At 36.7% G+C, this 24,552-nt stretch overlaps 1 protein-coding gene across 1 annotated transcript; it reads right to left on the minus strand.

Moving 5' to 3' along the window:
- Positions 1 to 283: 283 nt before the first annotated feature.
- Positions 284 to 19,924, minus strand: LOC100374112 (regucalcin-like). The gene is made up of 7 exons (XM_085492843.1): positions 19,562 to 19,924; positions 14,990 to 15,126; positions 14,517 to 14,707; positions 11,527 to 11,709; positions 3,476 to 3,691; positions 1,382 to 1,513; positions 284 to 750 (listed from the first exon to the last, which is right to left on the minus strand). The coding sequence occupies exons 3-7, from the start codon at positions 14,674 to 14,676 to the stop codon at positions 545 to 547; spliced, it is 897 nt and encodes a 298-aa protein (XP_085348969.1). The 5' UTR covers positions 14,677 to 14,707; positions 14,990 to 15,126; positions 19,562 to 19,924; the 3' UTR covers positions 284 to 544.
- Between the last annotated feature and the right edge of the window lie 4,628 nt (positions 19,925 to 24,552).

Below are 24,552 nucleotides of genomic sequence, written 5' to 3' on the forward strand. Positions count from 1 at the left end.
GGGATTGAGTAAACAGAATGATGATGCAGCTCGCAACTTTGGGAGGACCAGCTGTTCGGATAGAGCTTTTTGCCATTGAGCTAAGCATAGTCCTAATAAAGATATGATCATCTTGCGAGTTGAAATGAAATACAAATCAACTGGTAGGATCATATCAAAACATCCTACATGAACATCAATGTCACCTAATTTGTTTACTTGTTTATAACGCGTCCATCTGTTGGGGGTCTGTGGATGGGCTGCCATTTTTCAGTACAAATGGCATTCAACTGGAACAGCGATGTCACATACAAGTTAATAACTTTATTGTATCTATACAATGTTGTTTAAATGCATACTACGAAGTAAAATATATTTGGCTGATACATATTTTAAGTAAAATTAAGTACAATTAAGTAATACCTTTGATTTATATTATTTCAAGTTTTACAATATTCACATTTCTTGACAATTGTTATTATTTATATACATTCATACAAATTGCATGGCAACACTTAGATATAATTCTATAAGATTAATATAGAATACACAGTCATGTATGTAATTATCCACCGTATGCATTGGCTGGTAAACCGGTCACACCAAGATTTGTTACTTGAAATACAGATCCAGCTAATGGTTCCTTGGCAAGTTGTTCTTCTGAGAAAAAATGACTAGCAGAGGTAACGTAAAGCACATCAAAATTCTCACCACCAAAGCAGCATGATGTTGGACAGGAAACTGGCAAGTCAATATTACGTATTATTGTACCTATAAAATAAGAAGATACAGATATATCATGTATATACAAAATATAAATAAAATAAGTCTGTGGTATTGCATATAATAAGAATTACCAATTAAATAATCATTACAGTTTAATTTAAGGTCTTAAACTTATTTAGGAAAAAAACAAATGAGTCTGACACTGTTTTTTGAGGATTATTGTATCAAACTACAATATTATCGGCAAGCAAAGCAAGTTTTGACACAGCCAACTAGTTCTATACACAAGTACAGTTTTTCCCACAGGCATTATATCCTTCCATGGATATAACCCACCCCTTATTTTTAGACATCCCAGAGTGTTCTTTACCTACCTTTACAAAGGGTTAAATCATAAAATATTATAGGTTAATTGAAGAACATCAAATAAAAATACAGGGTACTGTACTTGGTCCTGAGAAAATAGCATGCTCTAAAAAAGTTTTTGTCTGAAAAGTGTGGTAGTGCACAAATAAAAGTTCACAAGCTGTTGAAACATGTATACAAGTAAAAAATGCACAAGTATAGCTTCCTATTTAAATTACAATCAAATGTTAAAAACAAAACTGCGAGTTGAGATCCAGAGACATTTAATTACATCTCGAAGTAAGATAAATTGTTTTGGTGAATTACCCACCAGTTAATGGATCAACTCTGTATATGACACTGCCAAAGTACATGGCAACCCAAAGCATTCCATCAGCATCAATACACATACCATCAGGAAACCCACTGCCATCGGGAAATGTGACAACTGTTCTTCTATTACCTGGAATGAGCAACAAAAATGTTAAATATACATACCTACTCTGGGACTTTCTTTCATTAACACAAGAGTAGTAAATTTATTGCTCTGGTTCATGGCTATATAGATTTATATGCTCTTAATTTTGGAAGGAATTAATATGTGTCATTTATATTTAAAGAATATTACATATTAAAAACATTATAATAAAAAACTACATCATACAATGTATTTGATATATAATGCATTATGCAGTGTATTGCCATACAGTAGTTATTTTATTCCTAGCACGTACATGGGCCGATTTATGTTACAGATGTATTTCCCCGGAGAAAATAAATCATAATATACTGGTATACAACACATTCAATTTTGTATATATATGCACTTCCATTGAGCAAATAGTATATATTACATTGTATATGTATATCAGTTCTGGTAGACAAAAAATTGCCGTTCAATGCAGTCAACACTGTATATTGCAAAAGGCTATCAGATTTAAAAACATTCTCTCCATTCTAATTAACCCTCGGTCAGTATGGCAGTGGCACTTCGGTGCACTATATACATAATAAACAGATAAAGACGCCTAAAATTAATTCCAAACTTATTTAATAAACCAGAGGTTTAAAGCACGGTGGTCGTCGCGCAGCGAGTGTTCGAATTTCATGTAAATAAACAATGTATTTTACATGCGTTGTATACGTCGCTATGAGTCCCATATCGAACAGGATGCGGCGTGACGACTGCCACCCTTTAACAATACAGTCACATACAGTATGCAACAGCTCCTACTGAAATCTTTGAAATACTATTAGTTCTGTGCATCTCGTCACGTATGAAGTGGAACTTTTTTACCATACAACAGTGAACAGAGATCATAAATCAGTTCACATATTCAAACCCAGAAACAATGAAACCACCATTGTTTGAACACAATGGCACAGATCAGTATCCAATACCACATAGTGGCTGTCCCACGAAAAATATCAAAGTGTGAGCCACACAGTGATTGGCTTTTAGAAACAAGTCACAGGACTATTTATATGTTGCATAATACACCAGACAACTGTCACTCATTTGAATACATACCAAACAGACCAATCATGGTATTGTCCAGGGCATCAAAAAAAAGAAAGAAAAGAAATAAAGACATTGATCTCAACTATTGAGGGCCCTAATCACAATAGAGAGACCTATTCTTGGGAATATGGTTACAAAGAATATGATACTTCATATCACTGTAATGAAAATACAGTCTCTGTTGGTAGTAGATAAAAAACAGAATTTATGTAAATGAAATGCGAAAACATACAATCAAAATTAAATAGTCAAAAAATAATAATTAAGTTACACAAAAACAATTTTAAAGTTCAGCAATGTTTTTTTTTTATTTTCACTATATATGTATTATCACTTTTTTAGTAAATGTAGATTTGTTTGTTTGTTTTGTTTGCTTATTTATTTCATCAGAAAACAACGTAATTACAGGTATTAATTAAATGCTTATTTGATGTATTCATAAAATGTTGTGAATTAATTAATTCATGAAAATTCAAGTTTACTTTGTCAAGTTCATCATACAGTGCCGTTTTTTCAGATATGTAAAGTTCACAGAAAGTACTAAAAAAAATGAACACAATGCAGTGTACCACAGTGGCTCGACAGGATCGTTATAATCATCAAAGTTCATTTGGGTTCAATATTAAAGCGTGGTAGTCGTCGCGCATGTGCGATATATGGTCTTATATAAACAAAGATGGCGACTTTGACTGTTGCGCTGATCAACGAGTACGAACTGACACGTTTCCAAGCTTTAATTAGATAATTTTCATGTGATTGGAAGGTATTGAAAAACTCACTGGCGGTAATCAGTGCAAGTTGCACTCAAGTCAAACCTCATACTTGTGATTTCCGCGCTTTAAATATATTGAAAAATACAAAAACCTTATCAAAAAGTACAACAGGTGTCCTTGTTATACTTACTCAACGTTCCTTGTTCAAGATCAAAGTGAAATGCATCCACTCTATTTAGAGGTGTATCAATAAAGTACATAATCGTGTTGTCTGAATTCCAGGCTATCCCATTTGATATAGTAACTTTATCGAAGTGACACCTTACATTATGGTCTTTGTCCAAGCTATATAATGTGCCTTGCTCTAATTCTGGTTTTGTTGGAACCTTTTCTGGACCCATGGTGCCTATATGGAATAAATCAGACAATGTGTGAATATATTCAATACAAATGGAAAATTAATGTGAACTCTGCTCATCTCACAGGATAAAGAACTTAAATCAGGTCTGGTATGTTTATATAGATCACTATGTCAAATGTATAACAAGAAGATCTCTTGGCATCAAAAGCACCCTTTGAATGTATATATCTGCAATATAAGTGCTCCAAATATCACAGTTTTGAATTTTCAATTCGGTTATTGAACATCTTGATCAGATAATGAGCCCAATGTCTTCAATAAAGCACTGGTTGAATCTGCAATAGAGCTCCAGATATCATAGTTTTTCATTTTCAATAGGGTAACTTGACTATATGTGGGTTGAATATGTTGATTAGATCATGAGTACAAAAACTTCATTATAGCACTGTTGAATCTGCAATAGTGTATGATAATTGTCAATGAGTATTTTTAATTAGGTCACATGATCATATATGGTTATTGAAAATGTTGATTAGATCATGAGCCCAATGTTTTCTCAAAAGCACTGTTGAATGTCTCTATCTGCAATAATTGCTCTAATATGTCACAATTAAATACGCAGTCTTTAATTGGTGTTAACGCCTGGAAATGAGCATTCATCATTCTTTTCACTAGCCATTTCTCTTGTCATTGTTACCAATCTGACCCAATTCCTTATCAGTGGTATTTCTCTACCCTTTGTCTTATGTTTACCTCATTACACATATATTCATCAGTCATGACCCTTGACTTGCTATGTCCACATTCTCAGCCTATTCTTGGCTTTATCTCTTATGTCATCCTCATTTACCAATTACATGCCTGCATTGTTAGCGTCCCTTTCCTTTGACACACCACTCATTCGTCTCCTGCTTTCCACGTAGTCCACATCGTCTCAAGTTTTGTTCATGTTCACCGCCAGTTCAATCAACTATTTTGTGCCACTTCTACTCTTTACCAATTCACCAACATTCGTAATCGACCTTTGCCAGACATGCCAAGAACAAAGAATCCAAGGGAGCTCGCAGCAACGTATCATCTACAAGAAACAGAGGCAGAGGAAGGCCACGACGTAATGCTCAACGTCCATCACCAACATACCCAACATATCCGATTGAATGAAAACATCAGTAAGTTTTGACCCTAGCAATCCATCAACTGCTAGCTTTATCACACATATTAAGAAGAAAGATATCGACAGCTTCGCAACGTGGGTCCAATGTTTCGCTGGTTTCGCCGCATACTGCTCATATTACCATCCAGAGGAAGCAATTCCGTTATTAAATTACCTGCGCAACATTGGCAAGCATGCTTCAAATTACAAACCCGAGGCATGGCTTGCATATGACAAGGCTTTCAGATTAAATGCAGCCAGATACCATAATGACCGCAACTGGAGCTTGCCAAACTCATTTCTAGAAGCTTTCACCACCAACAACACCTACAGATTCCAACATGTTTTGGGCCACACTGATTTAATTTTATGGATGACATCCTCTGAAGACCCCAAAACTAATGCGAGAGGGCGAAAAAAAAAATTTTCAGCCAAAAAAAAAAATGCTGCTAAAACCACAGGACTACGGAGCTATTATTACGAATTTAACCACAGTGTATCAAAAAAACAACAAGTCTTAATTTGTAGGAGGCACATGCTGATGTACACATTTCGTACTGTATTACTGTCACAGGTATCATCACTTTTGATTTTGAGTCAACAAAAATTTTGATGCAGAAAATTATGTACATGTATCTTGATGAAAATGCGTCATATGATCAAAATATCACTGAATGTGTGTGCAAGCAAATTATGCGAATCAGAAAATGAAAAAAAAATAATAAAAAACTTTTCTTCACCCTGTAAGGGGACTTCGGCCAAGGAGCTTCTGCTGCTTGTCGACTTCAATGCGGACAAAGCAACCGCACTGATTTGTCGCCTGACCGACTTTTAGGCCACCATACACCTCCACTCCTCTCCTATTTCTCTCATCATTGCAGAAGAAACGCGGGACAGCCACTCTGGACAATATGTTCTCAAAGTTGTCTGGGCGAAACTCGCTTGCCGCTACCGACCTCTCGTATAGCTGTGTAAACGTCTCCCTGGCCAACGCCAATTGCGTACCAGTCTACAACAATCCCTCCGTTTCACCTCTGAACTTTTATGCTCACGTATTTTGGTGGTGTGGTCGCCATGTTGGATCATTTATGGCAAAATTTGCATGTTTTGAGGCAATCTCTTTCCATAGGTCTTTGCGCTTTACGTAACGCGCATCTAACTGTGCAGAGTTTGGTTTTGAGGTAGTCAAAAACAAGTTTTACGACAAGTCAGCGCTTTGCGACAATATGAGTCGGCAAGTTCCGGACAGAAAACCGATCTGTAGAGACTCGTCGGAGATTTTTTTTTTTTTTTTGAGAACAGGCGAAAACTAATGCGCGCGCGGATGTCATCCATAAAATTAAATCTGTGTAGCCTTGGTTGCAAATGTAAGGCTCACACAAAAGCAGAGTGTAATCATGCTACATCATACAACCCCTATTACTACAGCAACAATCAACAACAGCAAATGCACACCCACAGTGGCAACAATACTCCCGCTAACAAACAAGTGTGCAGAGACTACAACCGTGGCAATTGTAACACACCATGTCATTTTGGACGTCAACACATATGCCAGATATGTAACGCAGCAGATCACAGCACTCACAATCACTTTCAGCAACAGCAACCCTCAGGTCAGTGTCTTTTTCGTGGGCAACAACACAGCACACCTAATGAAAACACTGGCAACAGAAATAATCCCATCGTTACAACCAACCACACCACTTAAACTTGATCAGTACGCATCCGCCCTCCACAATCACCCCGATAAAGTAATTGTCGCCTCCGTTCTACTTGACATTTCATGTGGGGCCGATCTTGGCTTTGCTGGTCAACGCTACTCCCGTGAAACTCGTAACGCCAGGTCTAGCCTGCTACAACCCGACGTAGTTTCAAAAGCCATCCACAAAGAAATTACTCTTGGACATACCATTGGCCCCTTTGACTCGCCACCATTTCCCAGTCTTGTTAACTCATTGGGTGTACATTCAAAGAAGACTGGGGGACATAGATTGATAATGGATCTTTCCCAACCTACTAACAATAGCGTGAACGATTCCATACCCAAGGAAGACTATTCATTAACCTATGCAAAAGTCGATGATGCAATTTCTATTATCAACAAGCATGGTCCTGGTACTCTACTTGCTAAAGTAGATATTAATTAACACCTGCGCTAACTTGGGTATACCGATTTCTGATGAGAAAGTCGAAGAAACCTCGGCAGTCATCACTTTCCTTGGTATCGAGTTAGACACTAACGCGATGGTCATTCGGTTGCCACCAGACAAGTTCAACCATATCTTAGAAACAATTCCTACCTGGCCCAGGAAAGAGAAATGTACAAAAAGAGAGCTGCTATCTCTTATTGGAACTTTAAGTTTTGCCTGTAAATGCGTTCCTGCAGGACGTATATTCCTTTGCCGTATGATTGATCTTTCCACCACTGCATCCAAACTCGGTCATCACATATACCTCAGTCCTGAGTTTCATCTGGATCTGAAGTGGATGCGTGAGTTCCTGCCCACATGGAATGGCTCAGCAAGCATTCTGGCTTCAACTTGGTCTACCTCTCCGGACATGGAACTTTACACTTATGCCTCTAGCACACTGGGCTGTGGGGCCTTCTATAGTGAACAGTGGTTCGCTTTACCATGGCCCGCTAACCTCTACACTGATTCATTCTTGTCAATCGAATGGAAGGAACTCTTCCCTATTTTATTATCAGCTTTAATTTGGGGCCACCATTGGCATGGGAAGAAAATCCTCTTTCATTGTGACAATGAAGCCGTTGTTGCCATCTGGAAAAAAGGCTCAAGCAAATCCCAGCAAATCATGACACTTGTTCGCCAATTGTTCTTCGTTGCTGCACAGGGGAACTTTCACCTAATGGTTGTGCATATTAAGGGTACAGATAACCAAATTGCTGATTCTTTATCTCATCAACAGATTCAACGTTTCAGACAATTAGTGCCAGATGCAGACCTAGAACCAGTAACACTGCCAGATCTCGCAAAGTTCCTGCCAACTTAACTGAGCTTGAAGCACATGCCTACGAATATCTGCTACAACGAATTGCACAGTCAACACGACGCACCTATGCATCAGGTCAGTCGAAGTACTTCAAGTTCTGTCAACATCATCATATAGACCCGCGACCTGTTTCGCCCCATAATGCAATCCTATTTGTCACCCATCTCGCTCTTGAGGGCCTGGTCTACAAATCCATCAAAGTTTACCTCGCAGCAATCACCAGCCTCCATATGGAATCAGGATACAGAGATGCTCTAAGCATGAATGAAACATTGTATCATATCCTGCAAGGCATCAAGCGTCACCATGGTGACCCAGTGCGTACAAGACTACCTATTACCATGGCTCTCATGCGCAAGCTGAAAAATGCTCTTCGTGAACATCCCCCAGTCCATCCATGCGACAAATTAATGTTATGGTCCGCATTCACTCTGGCGTTCTATGGGTTTTTGCGGGTCAGTGAATTCACAGCTGCAACTACATCATCATTTGACCCCTCGACTACACTTCTCGACTCAGATCTTCAGCTTACTGATGTCATCTCACTGAACTTAAAAGCATCTAAAACTGACCCATTTCGAAAAGGACATATGATCACTATTGCTCCATCTATGTCATCAGTCTGCGTGGTTAATGCTCTAAGGAAATACAACCCTACAAAGTCAGAGTTACCCGCATTCAGATTCATCAACTGTCGTTTCCTAACCCGACAAGTACTCACACACTGGATTAGGGACCTGCTTGGATTGACGATGCAGCAAATTATGCCAGTCACAGTTTTCGTGGTGAAGCAGCAACAACAGCCGCAACCAACAATGTTCCAGATTGGCTGATCAAAGTTTTAGGACGATGGCGTAGCGACGCTTATCAGTTGTATATCACCACACAGATATCATACGACGCATTCCTGAACAACTCGCGTGTTGTCATTAATTCGGACTATACCATATGTGCATGAAACCACCACAGATTCGTGTTTGTGGTTGCTATGTTGACCACTTTATCGTGGCTATCATAATGAACCCTACTCATCTAATAATTACTGATTCAAACACTTGCTTGGACATTATACGCATATGCTTATTTTGCATTCATTTTGTTGTCATATAGGAAAATTTTATCTCTTTATCAGTGGATCAATATATTGCATGCTACATTATTCTCAAGACCTCATTTCAATTTTGCTTACCGTAGTTACCGGTAGTTCGTTATTTTACATTGTTTTGTTTTGCTTTATTTTGTTTGCAGTATTCAAATTTATCGTATGCTTATGTGCTTATTTTTCTCGAACATAGTTAGCTAGCCTTTTTGATTATTTCGTGTAGTCGCTTTGAACCTATTGCATACTGTATTTTTACTCTCATTTCGTTTCAACTTTTATCAACATGCTTCATTATTCCTGAGACCACAATTTTCAAATTTGCTTATCGTAGTTAGTTATTTTGTATTGTCTTGTTTTGTATTTGCAGTCTTTAGATCTATCGCATGCTCATTTGTGTATCTTTCCCAAACCTAGTTAGATAGACTTTTTGATTCTCTTATGTCGCTTTTAATTTTTTGCATACTGTATTTTTACTCTACTTCTTGTTTCGTTTCATTAATTATTGAATTACTAACAGCTTCTTACACAACCATTCGTCATTTACTTCAAATTCACCTTTCTCGGTTCGGGTAACATGGCGCCCTTGTCCCGAGGCGAGTCGAATATGACCAAAACACCAAAGGAGATGAGGCCTCAATGACGCCTACGCACACGAGTTCCCACAGGTGGCTGCCTCACTCGAGCACCACGCTGTCATTGTCATGATCTTGGTCATTGGCGACCTAGATCATGACATAGGCAGCTAAGACACTTTCGCATGTGAGGTCATACCCCCCCTGACTTTTTTCCTCCAATACCGGTCTCTGTGTCATTTCTTGGGCGTTAAAAGGATATTTATGCAATTTCATCAGATCACATGACCATATTGAATATATGTTGATCAAATCTAGTGTGCAATGTCTTCAATACTGCACTGAATGTCGTAAGGACAGACAGATGGATTGACAGACAGACAGACAGACAGACAGACAGACAGACAGACAGACAGACAGACAGACAGACAGACAGACAGACAGACAGACAGACAGACAGACAGAAAAACACTGGTAACCACTATATCGCAAGGAATAATAATAAAAACTAGCAGCCGGTCAGCTGAGACAGCTCCGCTGTTAGCAATGCAAATTTCAATTAAAGAACAGCAGATATCATTAGAAAATGAACAATATGAATAGTATCAAAGCAATGGGACTTGCTGTTTTCAACAAGGAGTCAAAAATATAATTTTTCACCAACAATGACAAAAATAATCATCAAAATTAGATAATTGAAAATATCACCACGAAATTAACAAATCTGAAAGAGGTCCACATGTAGTACACCTATATATGTAATATCAAAGCAGTTGGACTTGCGGTTTTTAACAAGAAGTCGAAAATATCACTTTTTACCAAAAATGACAAAAATATTAATCAAATTTAGAGAATTAAAGATATTATTACAAATTGAACAAATGTGAGAGAGGTCCACATGTAGTACTTATATATGTAATAATAACATGAAATGAACAAACCTGAGAGAGGCATACCTAAGGTACATATACACCAAGTATCAAAGCATTCAGGCTAGTAGTTTTTATATACCTACACCGTTTCATTTTGATGTATGAAATTAAACAGTTATTTTTAAACAATTTGTCAGTTGTATATGGATAAAAAACAGTAATCTTCTAATAGATTTGATTGACTTGCAAAAGAAAGCTATCGGGGTATATCAATCACTAAGATTGTTTAGACATCGACAATAATTTATATTCATTTTAGCAATACATTACAAGAACTACCCTTGCACTGAAATTCAAAAAGTAGTTTTCATTGGCTATAAATAGAAACAAATCCCTACTACCCATTAGTCTTTGTGGCTATACTTCAATCTTAAGGACACAGATACACTTTACCATCACTGTACTCATTGATTGTTAGCATAAATGTATTAAGTGATGAAAAGTGATGACAAGATGGCTATTTCTTTCTGAGCAACAGCTTACACTAATCTACACTAGAAGTACAAGACAGTTATTTTTTCAGATAACTACTTTCATTTAGAAACAATTCGTAGAATTTTTGATAACAATTAACACTTGGTTTCAGCCACCATTTTAAAGGGTGGTAGTCATCGCGCCACACATGCGGGAGATATATAGAAACAAAGATGCCGACTTTGACGTTACCAAGCTTTAATTAGCAAATTTTTAGGTGATTGGAAGGTATCAAATGAGTCACCTGCGGTAATTAGTCAAGTTGCGCCCAGGTCAAACCTCATACTTGTGATTCCACTAGAACAGCACACTGGATTGTGAGAAAATCAATGTTTATCAACACAAAAGTTGCACATGTGCAGTGCGATGACCACCACCCTTTAAGCCAGTTTCATTCACTGCAATATGAATATTGTACAATTTCTAGCATGTGTAATTCTTACTCAACTCTGTTTATTAGTATTTGTTCACAAGATGGAAACATGAGCTGGAGTTAGAACCTGCTGATTTTATATTCCTTGTCAAATCTACCAAACATATGCTACAAAGTCAAATTAAGTCTAATTTTTTTATTTGGCATAATTGTTAGCACTCGGCACTCATATTTATTCCTCAAATCACTTATTACATACCTGCCCAGAATCTCCCATTGGCATCACACTTTCCATCATTGAATCTATTCTCTGTTTTATGTTTATCAATCTCTGCTAATCGGATCATCTCACCAGTTTCTATGTCAAGAGTACCAAAGTGTCTCCCGGCAGCAACGACATATCCACCTTGTTGCCTAGGAACAACAGCGCTAACAGTCGAAGCTATAAATATTAGAAAAATAGTTGACTTTATTTTTGTTTTGTTTTTTGATATGTCATATTGTTTTAAATATCTTTCACAACATTTTCATTTTCTTTAAAATGCTACTTTTTACTGTGTGAGTGGTATCATAATAACCATTTTATTATATTAATTGATGTTTCAACAGCAGGTGTAGCACCAGTTATCGTACTATTAAAGTGATGACAATTATAGTGGAACTTTTTCTATTCTGATGCACTAGATTTGTATCAAAATAAGCCAGCTATTTTGTTAATATCGTTAATCATTACTAATTTGGAATCACATTTTCGGAAAATGTAGAATACAGTCTTGATTGATTGATTTTTTTTTTTTTTTTTTATTTATTTATTTATTTATTTGGGTAGCTTCGTTTCGACAATGAGCTGTAAACAATGTTAAATTATTCTTCAAATGCTCAGTTTATCTTTTGAAAACAACTAATTTTTTAATTTGTAAAAATTCATGTCGCTTTCCCATCAAAATCCAAGCAAAAAGATCGTACAACAACATCGGCAAATCTCTTCCGTGCTGCGTTCAATAACATTAACTTATTTAAATAAGCTATGGTAATTTGAACACGTTGGCATCATCCATCGTTTTCATTGGTTAATTATCAGTTTGACCTGTCAGGTCAAAGAACACCGTCCAGGTCAAAACATGGTGGATATTCATTTCTACAGCATAGAGTGTTGAAAATGTGATCGGAATCATTCACTTACAATGAAATAAAGTTGAAATTTATTTGCATTTCATAACAATTCAACAAATTTATTTTTTTCATGTTATTATAATCATTAATAGGTAATGAAACGCAGCATGACCAGATTGCGCTACCGCGATCATTTGCTACTAAGTAATGCAGTTGGGTTCGTTTTTATTTAAAACTTCTTTTAGAATATACTTTCGTCATAAAATGAAACAAAATAATTGAATTTGTCACACAAGGTTTTTTGGGAGAAAGATGCGCGGTCTACTTTTTAATCCAGCAAGAACAAAATGTATAAAATTTAATAAATAGTGTCTTTCGTTTTGGGTGGTCCAACTGCCGGCGTTGAAAATCGGCGTAGGTGGATTTTTCAATGAAAATATAAGTCCCCTAAAAATATTTGAAAATGTTTTTGAAAATCTGAACCCCAAATAACGGCCCACCAGTCGTGAAACCGCCCAGGGCGATTTTTCGGATAGGCGAATTTACGGCAGAATCCGGTATAGGTGATTTACTACTCACTGCAAGATTTTGCATAGAGCATAAAGGATGTGGACCAAATGACTGTTTCCTATAAAGAAACAATCTTAAATAAGAGTATTTCAGTATCGCAGTTTTAAAATATTTGATCATTTAATCTTGATATATGGAGCTGAAATATAGAAGCTGAAATAACAGTTCTATCGCTTTATATTAGATGTGTGTAAAGTAATTCAAAGAGTGAGAGGTGCAGAATAAACAATCAGGATAAAAGCAGAAAGAGCTCAAATAAAATCCTAGTACAGAATAAACACACTGGTCTACTAAAAATATGGTCTACTCATGCATGGCACAGTCTCCGTTAGTTATCGAATTTAAGATATATAGTTTTGTTTATAGTAATATAGCTGGAATATAACCATGTCAGGAATGTGATTTTTTAACATTAAAATGATTGACAGTTGTGTCTGATCATCAGACAAGTACTTGTCCATATTGAGAGATATTGCTCTGGAATAGCATTAATTAAAACAAAATCAGCCATTTTGAATACGTGTATATATATATATATAAATATAACATGATGTATAACGAATATATAAAATTTGAAGATAATCATTTAAGAGATATGGCTCTAGAAGCCCAATCATTAAAACATATTGGTCGCCAGTCAGCCATTTTGAATCCAATCTGAAAAATAAAATGACGTGCATCAAGAATCTGTAATGTCTCATGTATGTTATAAGTTTGAACAAAATCCATTCATAAATACAAGAAATGCTTGATATTTTAGGATTTTTTCAGCACAAAAATAGCCACCATTTGGCCATTTGGAATAGGATTGTCAAACCAATATATCTGTTTATCTATGACATGATGTATAATGAATATTAAAAATTTGAACATAATCAGTTAAAACAAGTCAGACATATGGGTCTGGCAACCCATTCATTAAAACAAAATGACCGCCAGACAGCCATTTTGAATCCGATTTGAAAAATAAATGATGTGCATCAGAAACCTGTAATGTCTGATGTATGTACCAAGTTTGAACGAAATCCATCTATAAATGCTTGATATTTGATGATTTTTTTAGCACAAAAATGGCCACCATTCGGCCATTTTGAATAAGATCGTCAAACCAATATATCTGTCTATCTATGACATGATATATAATGAATATTTAAAATTTGAAGATAATCAGTGAAAGCAAGTCAGACATATGGCACTAGAATCACATTCATTAAAAAAAATGGTCGCCAGTCGGCCATTTTGAATCTTATCTGAAAAACAAAATGATGTGCATCAAGGTCCTGTAATGTCTAACGTATATACCAATTTTGAACAAAATCCATCTGTAAACAGCCGAAAAATGCTTGATTTTGATGATTTTTAGCACAAAAATGGCCGACATTCGGCCATCTTGAATCAGATCGTGAAATAAATTGACGTGCACATGTATAATATCATGTATGATGTGTGTGTGAAGTTTGATTGTGATTGGTCCAGGCATTTCTAAGATACAGGTCCAGACGCACGCACGAACACACAGAGGTCAAAACATAAGTCCCCGAACAATAAATCCAAGAGGTTAATTACCTTCCTTCACAGTAACTTTTTTCAGTATTTCTGTGCCTGGTCTCCATTGGAATACTTCTGACGCGTTTATATTTACAAATAACAATGTCTGCGTTTTGTGATCCCAGTGCGGCCCCTCTGACAATGTACCAACATTCTTCGCTATAACTGATATTGACATCTTCAGATTCTATGATCAAAATAACTTAAAACTGAAAAAATAATATAATAATTATAAGTCTAATTTTAACTAAAAATTATTAAAGTGCTTTCCTATTGAGTGCCAAAGTAAATTTTTGTTATTTTTCATAATTTTAAAATAAGATAAAATTTTAAATATATAAAATTTTGATCCAGTCATATAGCAAATAGAAAATTATTGAAAAAAATACATAAAAAATATTGGTGGAAAAAATTATGTCATAAGTCTTAAGTGATTGCAGGGTAGCGTAGCTGGACACATGATTGTTACAAGTTCCAAGTTCAAAACTTACCTAAGTGTTACACTCCAGACTGTGCACACAAAAAAGATTTAAATAAACAATAAGCTTTATCGTCGTACTTCCTTGATTCGGTATAATTCTGTTGTCTGGACTTGAGAACAGTTGCGACCATAGAGGGCGCTGTAATCCTAATGACAATTATTATAAAAATATAGTATGCAAAGACACATCAAATACATTGACCAAAAGCCCCGAGAAGTCAGGACGTGTCGTTTATTCGTTATTTGACACTGTCATCAATGAGCACATAGCAAATCACACAATGAAATGATAATTCCTATAGCAGCTGATACGTCTCAGATATTCAATGCTATTCGTCTCTATAGCAACAGTCAAATGGAGTATGTATCCACTGAACAATATAGGAACAATGGAGAACATGAAATAAAATAGTTCAGGACTAGTTCCGTCACTACAGTACTCATTCCGCCCAACCTCCCGCTTTTATCGCTTTTTTTCCGACCGCTCGCTGCTTTCCGACCAGAAACCGACCGCTTTTTTTCCGCTCGCTCGCGTTCGCTTTTGTTCGCTCGCTCGCTCGCTTTTGTTCGCTCGCTCACTCCTGCTATGGCTGGCTTCAGAAACATCGTCCGCTTGCAAACCGATCGCTGGAGTAACAATGTACGATACATTGTATGTATAAACTTAAGTTTTTATTCGTAATAAATTTAGGTTTTAATGACGATTCAAAACACAACGCCTATTGCTTCTCTGTTTTGGAACAAAGACGCCTTCAAATCACTTGACACATTGTAACGTTTGCTACGCAAGTCGAACTGTGACCTGCATTTACATATTTACGTCCTTGTGTGTGTAGTTCAAGCAGCTATATAACTGGTCAATCGCGATATGTATTGAGTACTAGTATTTGTGTGTGTGTTTCTGTGTGTGATTTTGACTAAATTTATTCCGAACCGCGCTCAAAATAATTTTACACTTTGTTATTTTCGAACGCAACTCACACTATGACCCTTACTCAATTTGCATAAGTAATACGAATGCTGTAGTTCAGAAAATCTATTGGTTAACTTTTGCTCGTGTCTGGGTGCGCAAAACAAAACTGCACATATAATTATCGCATAGCTGAATTTCTACAAATCAATTGGACTTAAACTACTAGTATAATGACTGTGACGATTAATCGCTTGTCTGAGTACATGCGGCGACGAATTATTGGATTGGCAGCAGCCGGACGAAAAATGAAAGAGATCTCGGAACAGTTAATTTGTTGAGGAAAACAAAACAAACGCAGCCAGTGATACATTTTGAAAACAAAAATATAAAATAAACGCAATCAGAGGCGCCGACCACGCGCGTTGGAAATAAATAAAACGTGTTGTGACAGTCTCACCAAACTCTTTCACTCGCGCAATATAATTATGTTATTTCCCAAAGCACTTATATTTAATACATTGAGGAAAAACACCGCAAGAAAAATGTAAATCAGGCTTGTAATTACTAGTAACTCTACTCGAACGCAATGTTGATCACTGTAAAAGTGGATAAATTCGAACCGTCATCAAATTCAAAATTCAAGCGATCTCGTTGAATGTCAAAAATAAACTTGATGTTTAGAAAGACAAAAACAACACCTTATTAGAGTGCAAAAAAAGTTAGCAGCAAAGAACGAGAAGTGCATGTGGGAAAGCGATGAGTGAACTCGAGGAAAATTATGCTGATGTGAGAACAAGCCATATACCCGCGGAGTACTCGCTAAAACATCGAGAAAATGTGCCATTTCAAAGGGCACCCTTACAAATAATGTCTGCGATTGTGTGAACATGATAACGTGCAAACAAGGAACAGAGCTCGTGGTCCACAAGGAAACTTAGCGATGACGCAGTTAGATGTATACGGCTGTTGAAAACAGAGACTCCTTCGATCTCATATAAGCAGGTTCACGTGGATGTATCATTTTCAACTATTACCAACAACGCTATGATAACAAAGACATTGTGAAATTCTTTTGTTTTTATGTAGAAAAATACAGTAATTTTACCAAGTAAAATCATATTTATTAAAATTGTTGTTCATACACGAGTTGTCGAACACACTACATACTAGTAGTTTGTAATTTCATCTAGCTCCTTTCAGTCACGATTCAATACAAATAAAAGGCACAAATATAGATAATATAGCAAATTATTTTTTTCTGTAATATTCGTGTGTAATCAGTAATTATGAAAAAAAATTATGGGTACATATGAAATAGATTTCGTTATGAATTATTCTTAATATCAATTTCTAAATTATTTTGTCAAAATCAGTTTTTTTTTCCAGGTTTTTTCCCCCAAAACGAAAGAATTTCATAATGTCGGGAACGAGAAGTTTTTTTCTTCTTATTATTTTTTGGGAACGGAAAGTCTTTATCGTAGTGCTTCGCCTCGGTTGAAAATGAGCTCTTCGGGTCGCTAAAACTGTATGTCCACCTCTGTTGGGGTGAACATTTGTATTATTATACTGAATAAATCTTAGAACAGAAATGGTGGCACTCAATTATGGCAATCTTCCAGCTCATCGTTAGAAAGATTTTCGGAGGCAAATTTAATCTCGAAGGATTGCAGGAAATTGACCCTTACCGATTCATATTTATGAATTAATCGGGATTCAGGTATCATAGTGTTTGTAACAGGAAAAAAAACGCTTTCGCGTGGGATTTTTCATGCAAACATTGTGAATGGTTCCCCGACACTGATTCCTTTTTAACTTTCATTTTTTCTAAGATGTGGTAAACCCTGCTCATGACCGGAGACGTCGTCGAGATGCAGGTGCGATTCCTCTTAGCAACGCGTTCTATTTATTTCCAAAGCGTGTGGTCGGCGCCTTTGATTGCGTTTATTTTGTTCTTTTATTCACGTAATCTATCACTGGCAGCGTTTGTTTTGTCGCGCCTCACAACTTAATGTCCAAGCTGACTTTGTTTTGGCTGTAAGTGAACTACATACAGCTCATGAAAGTATTTCGCCCAGAGTTCGCAAAAAACGGAATACCCTGCAAAATTTGAATCCTTTATTTTATAACGAGACATTGGGCGCAAACATAAAAACCACAATTGTAGTTCAACAAGTTTATGTAACGTGTTAGTCCGCTTGCCAGCCGCCTAGTTAAAAAACGCGATCTCCAGTGATGTCGGCTTCGACAACTTCGGACAAGTAAGATGGGCGCTGGCCGACATTACATTTGCAAGTATTGTATTTGTTTGACAAATTGTACACTACGGTCATTCTATAACAATCGATCAGTCGTTTTTTTCACAGTCTTACTATTCCTGCAGATATTCTTCAATTGTTATAGGTGCCACGGATTTTAACATAACTACAACTTGACCCGTGTTAAACCCAAACCATGCGTGCATGACAACCGTCACCCTACACACGGTTACTCAACGAATACCGTACTCTACTACAGTAGACATTTTTCGCTCTCCACCAAAAATAGAATGGTTTTATTTCATATTAGTTGTGTCTGTGTCAGTGTCGTATTTGATTTCACATGTTTGGTTCGATCTTGTTTATGGTGGACATTATTACTAGGCGTATGTATTATTACCAATTTTATATGGCCGTGTGATCCACCGTATTTTTTTTCAACGGTCGTTCTATAAATTTCTGATTGTATTTATTCTTATTTTAACATCATAAAAACAAAAATGATACACTTGTACATGAAACAGTAGGTAATGAACTGTAAATGCGGGCGCTTGCGCTGACAGGCGAGCGAGCAAGCGAGCGATTGCGCGAGCGGATACTTCCGGATTTGCGCGGTCGAAAAAAAAGCGGAAATTGCGCGGTCGAATTGAACAAAGCGAGCGAAAAAAAGCGATCGAAATCCGGAAGCGGGCAGGAGGTTCGGCGAAATGAGTACTGTAACAACTCGTAATAACGTGGACACACGGTAAAACTGACTTCACCCAGTTTGCTTAGTTACCGTATCCAAGGTCACTCAGTGTCACTGACATCTACAGGACTAAATGGTCTACTGCATAAAAATACAACACAGTTCAACAGTATTCATGTAAATCGTATAAAAGCAAAATACTGAATAAATCTGAGTAAAATATATCACTGAAAGGATGACTATATATCGGTATACTAGGTCAATCGAACGCAAACACTGCAATTATAACGGCGCGGGGAATTGTCCGTTTTGTGGAATTCAAAAATAGCCAAACAACTAAATTGCAATACAATTCCTGATGCAACGTTATAAATCCACACTCATGCTAAACTCATCCAATGTGATAGTGTAACACAGGGGGAAAATCATATGATATAATATTCTCTAAGACAAGCCTACGTCACAAACTGGTCAAAATCCCCCAAACATTGCCAGCAACCAATCACAGACTAGCTTAAACAATAGCTTTCCTGGACGATAATATTTAGCAACGTTATTTCCCCCACGCTAACTTGAAAAATCTTTTGTTTTTGTCTCGTTTCCGTTTCCGGTGTGTCTTAGAGAATACTAAATAACCCACTCTCATCGGTCGCGATTGTTTACAGTTATCGTTGAATTCAAACTACATGGAGCGGGAATACACGATCGTAGTTAGTTTGTACAAACCTCCAGCGAATCTTCTACGTTGGTCAGTAATGAGCCACAGTTCCAGGAATACACTCGCCACAATTTCTCCAAAACGCTGGTCGGTGCTGTTGTTGCGGCAACACGATGGTTAGCAGTTCGTCTCGGCAAATGTCGGTGAAACTTGAAGCTGGGCGACGATTTCCATGGAAGGCGGTAGAAAGTTCATCGGCGACTCTCACCTCGGGGTGTGCTTCAGCTGTTCAATCAGGTTTCTTGCAGTCGCTCTGGTGTTCGGCGGTTCCTGCAATACGGTCTGGCACTGATTTGATAGTTAATTCAGGCAGAAATTGAGATGTTTCTTGGACGCCCGGGTAAGAAAGTTTCTACCTATGGCGGTCTCGTGGCATTCAACTGCGCACGCGCAGTACAAAGTCTCAACAATTTGAATTCCTGCGGCTTATCGTGATGACGCGTTGGGTACAACTATGTGATTATGAAATATGAAATAAAATACGCAATCATCCAAACCTCGCATACGTATCGAGTGACCTAATAAACTCTGTACTAAAACCCTGTAAACATGGGACAAAATACAATGTTCCAGGATAAAACAAAAGGAACAAATCTCCTAATCTGTAAAATATTAGCTAATTAAATTGGGCGTGAAAACAAGGTGTGACATAAGGTTGACCATCAAAAAGCAGTCAAGTACATGCAATTATGGAGACCATTTTATATTCATAGCCATGCACTGATACTAACTACATGATGTTGATTTTGAGAGCCTTGGTCGACTGAGCCTGGTTGAATATTGGGTAGCATATCTCATAAGTTTCACATTATCATGTAAATATTTATAATTATGAATCCCAAAAATAGTATTGAGCAACAGCTGTTATGATCACGCTTAAATTTCATCTTGGGGGCATTGCTGCAATTATTTATTGCAGCATATTTCGGGGGCTTTGTATTAGTGGAGTATACTCATTTGTTCCCCCAAGATTTATTTTCCTAGTATATTTTTAGTATTTATTTTTGTCATCCTTGTGTATATAGTTCACCAAAGTGTTTTCTCTTAGTTTATTTATAGTATGTATTTATTTTCATCCTCATGTATATTAACCTACCATACTTGTAGCTATGGCTTCCACCATTTCTACCTTGCCAGGCAGCTTCCGCTGCCTTATTAACCTTTACGTGGTCTCGGCTTACGCTGTCTCTGCTAGTATGTGCAGCCTCTGCAGCACTATTGATAACTTACTTACCTCAGGTAGTCAATAGCCTTCGCTGTTCTACCAGGTAGTCTTATCTCAGCTACCACAGCTTCACCTCATAATCATTACTGATTACTAATAGTTAACATTTATTTATCTTTATCACAGTTTGTTTTTAAGAAGTTTTCTGTATGTTTTGTTACCAGGTGCTAAAGGTCATTAGTACTGTCACTAACTGACCTATCTGGGGGGCCCGCTGTGGGACACGTTATCTTAGATAGCTTAGTTACAGTTTGTTAGGCAGTCAGTCATTTTCAACTTTGTACAGGCACATTGTCCCAGCAGCGTCCCGCCCCCCCTTGATGCCAAATAAAGTTCAGTTTACAATATTCAGTGTGTCATAAATTAATGTTTATAAAATAAAAAGTTATTTCAACCAAACTACCCAACATTGTTTTCAATGTTACCAGACACACACAATTAATTTTAGCCCAGGAATGCTGGGTAAATATTGTAGGTTTCACACTACAATAATAATGTGTATCAAGGCACGAATGTAATCCTAGATCTATTATGAAAAACAACTTTTTGCAATCCACGGGATGACGTGTACGTATTTCAAACTGTTCTATTTAATATGATACAAATTATCTGTAAAATAGCTTTGTGTTTTAAGTTTTTACATTTTTGTCTATCAAGTTTAATGTTGGTACTGCGGGGCAGTAATGAACGGTTTCCCATTTAAAATCAGGAGAGGTTGAGGAAATAGGTTTTTATCAAATATTTTATTCACATACCCCAACGACAACACTTGCAGTCGAGAATTTTTTAGTTTTTTCTTGTTCTCTCCACCAACAAAATTCACGGCCTTGTCACTCTTAAGGCCGGTTTACTAATCAGGCATTTGTTATAGAATAGGGTCCCGTTGAAATCTCTTGAAAATACAGTTTTCGTGATACAAATTGTACATACCAAATACTGTTAAATATTTTATTTTAGCTGGAATTTATTTTTGCTGAATAGACTTTTTGGGTGCTTTGTATGGAATTTATTTTCACTGATTTTTGAAGAGTGGAATGTAAAATATATATAAAAAAAGAATATTCACTAGATTTTATTTTCAATGAATCATTCTTTCAGCGAAAATTAATTACGAGCGAAAATAAAGTATTCTACAGTACTTTATTCAGATTGTCTGAATATAGCGAACTAGTGAATAAAGGATTACCGTTACCATGGATGCAGTTTTTGTTACGTACGCATTAATTAACAAACTATGATGTCATGGTAAGTTACTTTTTGATAATTTTGAATTACCGTAAAATCTGTATTAGAAGCCGCATCCCTAATAGAAGTCGCACCCATTTTTTTTGAATAATTGAGAACCAAAAATTCATCATTTCTCATATGTGTAGATGCTCTATTAGAAGCCGCATCCCCTCTGTTGCATTGTACCATTTTAATAGAAGCCGCGGTTTCTAATACAGATTTTACAGCAAGTGTCTTGGCATTAGGTTTATGGCGTAGGTACAGTGTACAACATAGAAATAACAAGACGTGACTGTCACAGTTCCCGTTATTTAATTATAAAATACTCATGTTAAAATAATACATGGAACAATGCAATCAATTGAATTAATATGTACTCTATGTGGGTACAACTTATCATAGAGTGATTGCCCTTAATCTGATAACTGGAAACTTTCATTGACCCGGGTCCAAAGTCTCAGAGTACACAAGTGCAACCAAACTGTCTCATACATGCTCAAGAAACTTGGTACGTACTGATTTTATCGATAAGATCGTATTCCTGAGAGATAACTACGGACCCTACACCAACGCCACAATCTGTTTAGAGGGCAAGTGAGTCGTGACATGAGTTACGCCCCTTTTTTACAGCTCAGGTTGTTTATTACTTCATTGAAAAATGTGTTTTTGACTTACATACATTGTCATAATAGCAATCCGATTTTATTATTAACTACTATGCATTCGGTGTTTATACCCTGGTGAACGCGTACGACTGCAACCCTGTCAGGTAGACGAATTAAGTTGAAATCTTCGCCAACCAACGTCACCCCACAGTACTACTTCACTTGAAGACTGAGTTATCGGTTTTAGCATGAAAGTTTTGTATTAAAATGGTACTCACGTGAATATTAGTCACACTTTCAGTACACTGCGATGGTGCTTTAATTAAAAATGTTGAAATATTTAGTCTCGAGCCGAGCACGCAGCAAAGTGGCAACAGCTGGGTCCCGTTGTCGGGCTGTGACCCTTGACCCGGGAACTCTCACCAGAGTGAAGTCATCTGCCAGACCAGTGTGAAGTTGGCACGCAATAAGAGCACGCAATAGAAGTTGGCACGCAATAAAATCACGCAATAAAAAAGCGTAAACGGCGTTGTTTGGCGTTTTTTTTGCTGCACATTCGTGGTATGACTAAAATAATCATATTTGGTAACCAAATTTCTTGTTTTTGGTAAGTATCTTCAACGAAAATACAACGAAGCCATACAAGTGCTAAACTCTATCACAGTGTACTTGGCTGACAGTACCATCGAATAATAACAGGCTGACAGTACCATCGAAATTAACAACCTCGTTCGCTTTCAATTTAAGTTGCTCATTCGATATTATAAAAAAACAAAACAATCATAGTTTTACACATTATATATTAGTTTGAGGCGAACAAACAAAAGAAATTGAATATATATATTGCGTTTCACGATCGATGCCCATGTATGAGCAATATTTCACGTTTTGGCACAACGGATGCAATATTATTTGTGATTAAAATCAGCTGCAGTCACTTTAAACAAAAAGTTATTTTTGATTATTATATATCAATCGAGAGAAGACTAACAACAGATTAAAATAATATTAGTCACAATCCGGCACAAAACGTTGTCACTCTGTAACCAAGCCCTAAACTTGGCCTATTTTTCACGTTTTTGGCACAACAATTCGTTTTTTCATTTAATCTAAACGGCTGCAGTCACTTTAAAGACAAATTTATTTTCCAATATTATATATCAATCGAGAGAGGACTAATAGTAGATGAAAATAATGTTAGTCACAATCCGGCACAAAACGATTTAACTCTGTAGCCACGCCCTAAACTTGGCCTATTTCCCACGTTTTTGGCAAAAAAATCGATTAATTCATTCAGTCAAAGCGGCTACAGTCACATCAAAAACAAATTTATTTTCGAATATTATATATCAATCGAGAGAGATCTAATAGTAGATTAAAATAATATTAGTCACTGTCCGGCACAAAACGTTGCCACTCTGTAACCACGCCCTAAACTTGGCTTCCGATTTGACTGAATCAGAATGAAATAACAAATTTCTGTTCCAAAAACGTTAAATATAGACCAAGTTTAGAGCGTGGCTACAAGTGACAACGTGGCTGCAGCCGTTTAGATTGAATGAAATAACGAATTTTTGAGCTAAAAACGTGAAATATAGGCCAAGTTTAGGGCGTGATTGTAGAGTGACAACGTTTTGTGCCAGACAGTGACTAATATTATTTTAATCTACTATTAGCCCTCTCTCGATTGATATATAATATTCGAAAATAAATTTGTTTTTGATGTGACTGCAGCCGCTTTGACTGAATGAATTAATCGATTTTTTTGCCAAAAACGTGAAATATAGGCCAAGTTTAGGGCGTGGTTATAGAGTGGCAACATTTTGTGCCGGATTGTGACTAATATTATTTTAATCTGCTATTAGTCTTCTCTCGATTGATTTATAATAATCAAAAATAACTTTTTTTTAAAGTGACTTCAGCTGATTTTAATTACAAATAA

The sequence above is a fragment of the Saccoglossus kowalevskii genome, chromosome 18 (genome assembly GCF_978046115.1).
Source record: "Saccoglossus kowalevskii chromosome 18, keSacKowa6.1, whole genome shotgun sequence".
Lineage (NCBI taxonomy): Eukaryota > Metazoa > Hemichordata > Enteropneusta > Harrimaniidae > Saccoglossus > Saccoglossus kowalevskii.

Coding starts and splice junctions, on each gene's coding strand:
- LOC100374112 (XM_085492843.1), bottom strand. CDS start 14,676: ATGTCAATATCAGTTATAGCGAAGAATGTTGGTACATTGTCAGAGGGG. Junction 3,692..11,526: donor CAATGGGAGATTCTGGGCAG/GTATGTAATAAG, acceptor TATTCCATATAG/GCACCATGGGTCCAGAAAAG. Junction 1,514..3,475: donor TCTTGAACAAGGAACGTTGA/GTAAGTATAACA, acceptor TGCTCATTCCAG/GTAATAGAAGAACAGTTGTC.